The sequence below is a fragment of the Argentina silus genome (assembly GCF_951799395.1).
Source record: "Argentina silus genome assembly, chromosome: 15".
In the NCBI taxonomy this organism is placed as follows: Eukaryota; Metazoa; Chordata; class Actinopteri; order Argentiniformes; family Argentinidae; genus Argentina; species Argentina silus.
Window position 1 is genome coordinate 1,103,550 of NC_139669.1, and position 5,000 is coordinate 1,108,549.

The following is a 5,000-nucleotide window of genomic DNA, read 5'->3' on the forward strand; positions in this document are numbered from 1 at the left end:
TATAAGGACTTCTGGAATATAGCATAAGGGCAATCTGGGATTCAAATCACAACAAAGTGATGTACCAATCCCAGACTGCCCCTTTAAACACGGAGGCGGTGTCCTGAATCCCTCACCGTAGACCATGACCTTGGCTGAGGCGTGCTTCTTGTTCTCGATCCAAGCTGTGCACCGATACACACCCCTGTCCTCCATGGTGACGTTAGGCACCATGATAGTGCTGCTCATCTTGACGATAGTAGCAGGATCGTCCTTTGTCTTAACTTCGGAATGGGACCGATTGCCCTGGGGGGGGGGGGACACAACAAGAGGGGACCAATCAACAACTCCAACACTGAATATCTTCACAAGGAACACCACTGTGTCAATCATCAATCAAACAATCAATCAAAAACTTCATTTGTATAGCAATGCAATGCAACACATGTGTTTGCTTTATAACTGGTGTGGTTGCTTTATGAGCTGACAATCGGTCAACTTTCAGTGATGTTTGAATGACGTTGAACTAACCACCCTCTTGGGGAACTCCCAAGCGAACTGGATCCTCCCGTTGTAGGTCGTATCTCCAGAGCAGTTGAGGACGAGCATGTCTCCGACCAACACTTTGACACGATCTGGGTTGATCTTTACGTTCCTCAGAGAGGTAGCTAGGCAACGGCACAGAAGAAAAGTACTATATAGAACAGGCATATCATGGATATGAGTAGGCATTGATAATGAACTGGAAAAACACATTCAGAGTCTCTGATATTCTAATCAAAGACATGGTAGTTATCGAGGCTGAGGGTGGACAGGTTTGTGACACCAACATTCTCCCAGTCTCTTTAAGCTCAATGATAAAGGAGAAGGACTCACTCTGTCTCAGAGGGATGTAGCTGGATTTCACCAGCTGGTCGTTGACGTAGGTGACACAGGTCAGGAGGTAGTAGTCACTCTTGTAAGAGCCGTAGGGGATCCTGAAACCCACCTTGGGGTCCCAGTCTATCACCTCTTTGATCTTCTCAGACAAGGCAGGCACCTGAGAGGAGAGACGGGCAGAGAGGTGTCTTTAGTCACGCTCATAATGATGTGGTCCTTACAGATCAGTCAGCCAATCAGATGGAAGTATTATGTGCAGCGAATCCTGTTTGATATGAGACTCCAACACTCCAACGCTCCAGCTGGAGGTGACTGCCCGTTTTAGAATGAGAGTCTAATTAGTTTTTAACGTTTTTTATGGAGTGTAACCATTTGCAATTATCCATGCGATGATGTATGAAGCACTGGTTTAACTTTTGAGAGGGATGTACGTATGTATGTGGCCAAGTCCTTCTGCTGGTGTTTGTTCCCAGGCCAAGTGGGCTGCCTGGGAGAAGAGAAGGGAAGGAGGGGAGGAAGGAAGTGGGAAGAAGGAAAGAGGAATGCCATAGATCTTCCACGAGCAGGAAGGTCACACACACAACCACTATCTGTGCTGTCTGAATAAGACATGTTTGTCTACGGCAGGGCATTGTGACACACGGTCATATATCAGCCCTGAATACAAACATAGCCAAGCATTGTTTAAGGCGGCAGCGTCGCCGCCATTGTGTTGTGAGGCAGAAGGACCACTCTGTTCACTGGACACGATTTATAGGACGGAGTTCTTGTGTTGTGGTAAAAGACGACAAGTAGTTTGACGAACCGTACCACACACTGCTTTGAGAGAGTTTTCCTATTGGGAGCTTGTATAGAAAAAAAGCCCACTTAATCTCTGGAGCGTCATTTACCTATTGTTTCCTTTGGTTGGATACAGTATGTCTTGTCTTTTTATTTTTTATTTAGCTGCATTTCCTGGACATGATGTTTAAAACAGGGGGGCTAAATTTAGATAGAGATTCTATTCTGAGAAAGGCTGTCTTGGAGCACCTTCCTGTTCTTACAGGAAGCAGACAGGATGACTCCCTCCTCTGCCCTGAGCTTCCCTCGGCGTGGCCACTGTTCCCTGTCCGTTTCCGCATGCTTGAGTGGCCCACCGTTTGAAGGCTGTGAGAAACTCTGAGACTTCTGAGAAGTGAAGCCTGAAGTGCAGAGTTCCCATGTTTACTACGTGCTTTTACAAACATTATGTCTCATGGTGCCTAAAGATAAAGGAAAGAGCCTCACCCCTTGCAGAGAGACGATCTGGTCAGGAGAAGTTGTCCTGCAGGGGACTACTAGGGTGGTCTCATGCCTGTATGTAAACAGGGTGTATGGGTTCGGGTCATGGTGTTCCACAAAAGGATGCTGGTGATCTGTCGAACAAATTAGGAGAAAAGAAGAAATCATTTAGAAACTTAATTTTCAAAAACGCACTGTATTCTCTTTCCTTGTTTCAACACCAGAGAGTAACACCCATAACTTCAATGTATTTTAGCATTGTGAATAATATTGCTTTATGGAAGAAAACATAGTCCACGCTCTGCTTTAAAATAGAATTGAGTCGGGACAATATCAGGGCATCTCACACAGAGATCAAATAGAATCTCCCTGTTCGGTGAGATCATCTCATTCTCCAAACAGCCTCCTGCTTGGGGCAGCTCTGGGTAAAGGAACGGAGCGGAGAGAGATAGAGCTACGGTATCAAGCCTCTGTTCCTTTCTCAACAGGGCCAGCGATCGCATGCCTCTCTGACTGGCTGCTACTTCACAGACCTGCTGTGGGAAACGTCACGGTTAGACAAATACAACAGTGATTTGTGTGAGGTCAAGCTGTTTTGGTGTGATAAAGGGACTATTATTTTAAAAACAAACATGGAAAATGATCTAATAAACAGCTGAAGGGCTTTGAAAAGGGTCTGGTTAGACTAAACACGGGGCTGTCGGGGTGTCAGAGAGCCAGTGGGGAGGCGGAGGGGCGGGGAGGTGGGAGGCGGAGGGGTGGGGAGGTGGGGAGGTGGGGAGGCGGAGGGGTGGGGAGGTGGGGAGGCGGAGGGGTGGGGAGGCGGGGAGGTGGGGAGGCGGGGAGGCGGGAGGCGGGGAGGCGGGCAGGCCAGGCAGGAAGCCATCAGGCTGGGACCACAGCAGGAACACTGGTTAGCAGCACTGGGCTAAGGAGAGTCCAGTCTCATTCTGCACTGCCCAAGATATTCCCTCTAGCCAGGAATATCACAACTATGCAGAATGTCTGGTATCTAATGAGATTCTTCAGGTTTGAGGGAGGACTAGAGCTGGACTGTCACATGGAGAGACCATAAGTGGTGTCGTGTGAAGCTTAAGGAGAGTCTGGAAAAACAGAAGCCGGAGCAGGAAATAATAGTCAATGACCAGGGCTTCCGATGCAATCACACTCTCCTTCCCTGTTCCACAAGGAGTCAGGCCCCAGCACCAGCGGAATGCCTTCCTCTGTCTGTTCCAGGGAGGGAGAGCAGCTGAGTTCCTTCTGTCTGACTGGCTCTAGCTCCCTAACAATGAACCACTATGTATTTAGTCATATATTTGTAATTACAAACAATCCCTTCGAACAAATAGGGTGATTTATGGCTTTTGTTGCAGGCTAAATGAAGTGTGGGATGGATGGAGCCTTTTCTCTCCTTTATTTCTGTCTTTTTTCCTCTCTCTCTCTCTCTCTCTCTCTCTCACACTCTCTCTGTCTCTTTCTCTCTCTCTCTCTCTCTCTCTCTCTATCTCTCTCTCTCTCTCTCTTGCTCTCTCTTGCTCTTTCTCCCTGCAGGACTGGATGGCTTCCAGCTCTTGTATCATGCTTGCAGGAACACGTCAGACTGCTCAGAGACCGTGTCTCTACCCTTGCCATTAAGAGACACTAAGTGCTGTTATATTTGTTGATGCAGTTTACACCATACTGCACTGTACTGTACAGTAGGTGTTGGTCCATTTCGAATAACCCCCCAAAACACATATCTTAGAGGGAATTATTTGTACAAGAAAACATACAAATCAAGAGGGAAAAGGGATCTAATCAGTGTAAAAGTCAATAAAACCAGGCATAGATTTAATCACAGAAATCCTCTCACATACTGTAGATTTCCCAGTACTGGAAATAACATATTTTCAGTGGACTGAGAGGTAGAATCAACAGTGCAATTCTAATAAAGTTTATCATCATGTTCAACGTTTTATTGTCATACTGTATGCACTGGGGTACAGGGGAGTGTATTACAGTTCAATGAAATTCTTCCTCCCAAGCTGTCCTCACCCCCTCCCTGATGTCCCCTACACCGTTACACTGTCTCAGCAGTAGGACGCAGGACTCACCTCTGACGTAGATGTAGGTGGAGCTGATGTGGTGGGCTTCTTGGTTGTATCTGCAGCTGTAGAGGCCCGTGTCGTTGGCGGTCATGTGACTCACCGTCAGCTTGCTGCAGTGGGCGTGGTCTCTGGGCTCACACTCCTCCACCCGCACCCCGTCTGAGGTAAAGTCTCGCCAGGGCAGCCTCCAGAGCAGCTGGCCCCAACCCCTGGCAGAAGACAGAGAGGGGAGACAAAGGGTCCACATGAGAGTGAGACAGAGAGGGTCCACATGAGAGGCTTTGCCGCCTTCCTGCCTGCATCATCACTAACACATTACAACCCCCCCGCCCCCCTCCACCACCAGAGCCAGAGCACTGGGTCATCACTCCCAGGTCAGCATGTCAACACCAGGCCAAATGCCTCATTGTTTTGGCTGATTTATGTACACTGCACTTAAATGTCACCAGCAGGCACTAGTCCTTAACATTTCATCTGGAAATGTGATAACATGAGGAAAACCAATAGTGATATCTAAATCATTCTAAGGCTGACTTGGACCAAGCTTGATGGGGTTTTTTAGATACTGAGAACTTTCTCAGGAAAACTAAGCATTGAATCATTTGCATCGTTATCATTCGAGGGGGATTTATTTTCCAAGTGTCACACCATTTGTTCTGGTTGCCAGTGAGTTGGTTGGTTCAGTCCTCCCCTCAGGACTTCTCAACTGATGTTTATTTGTGAAAGTGTTTGAAGGCCGTTCCGATAATCTTGCGTCATCTGATAACTTGGGACTTTCACATGGGAACACGGTTC

At 47.5% G+C, this 5,000-nt stretch overlaps 1 protein-coding gene across 1 annotated transcript in view; it reads right to left on the reverse strand.

Annotated features, from left to right (window-relative positions):
* Nucleotides 1-5,000, reverse strand: part of kdrl (kinase insert domain receptor like) — a gene marked incomplete at its 5' end in the record, with an annotated part of 46,660 nt that overhangs the window by 32,323 nt on the left and 9,337 nt on the right. Inside the window, 5 exons of the mRNA XM_083686850.1 lie at nt 117-285; nt 511-647; nt 856-1,018; nt 2,125-2,252; nt 4,212-4,414. Coding sequence (XP_083542976.1) covers nt 117-285; nt 511-647; nt 856-1,018; nt 2,125-2,252; nt 4,212-4,414 — 800 coding nt within the window. The remainder of the gene's footprint in view (nt 1-116; nt 286-510; nt 648-855; nt 1,019-2,124; nt 2,253-4,211; nt 4,415-5,000) is intronic.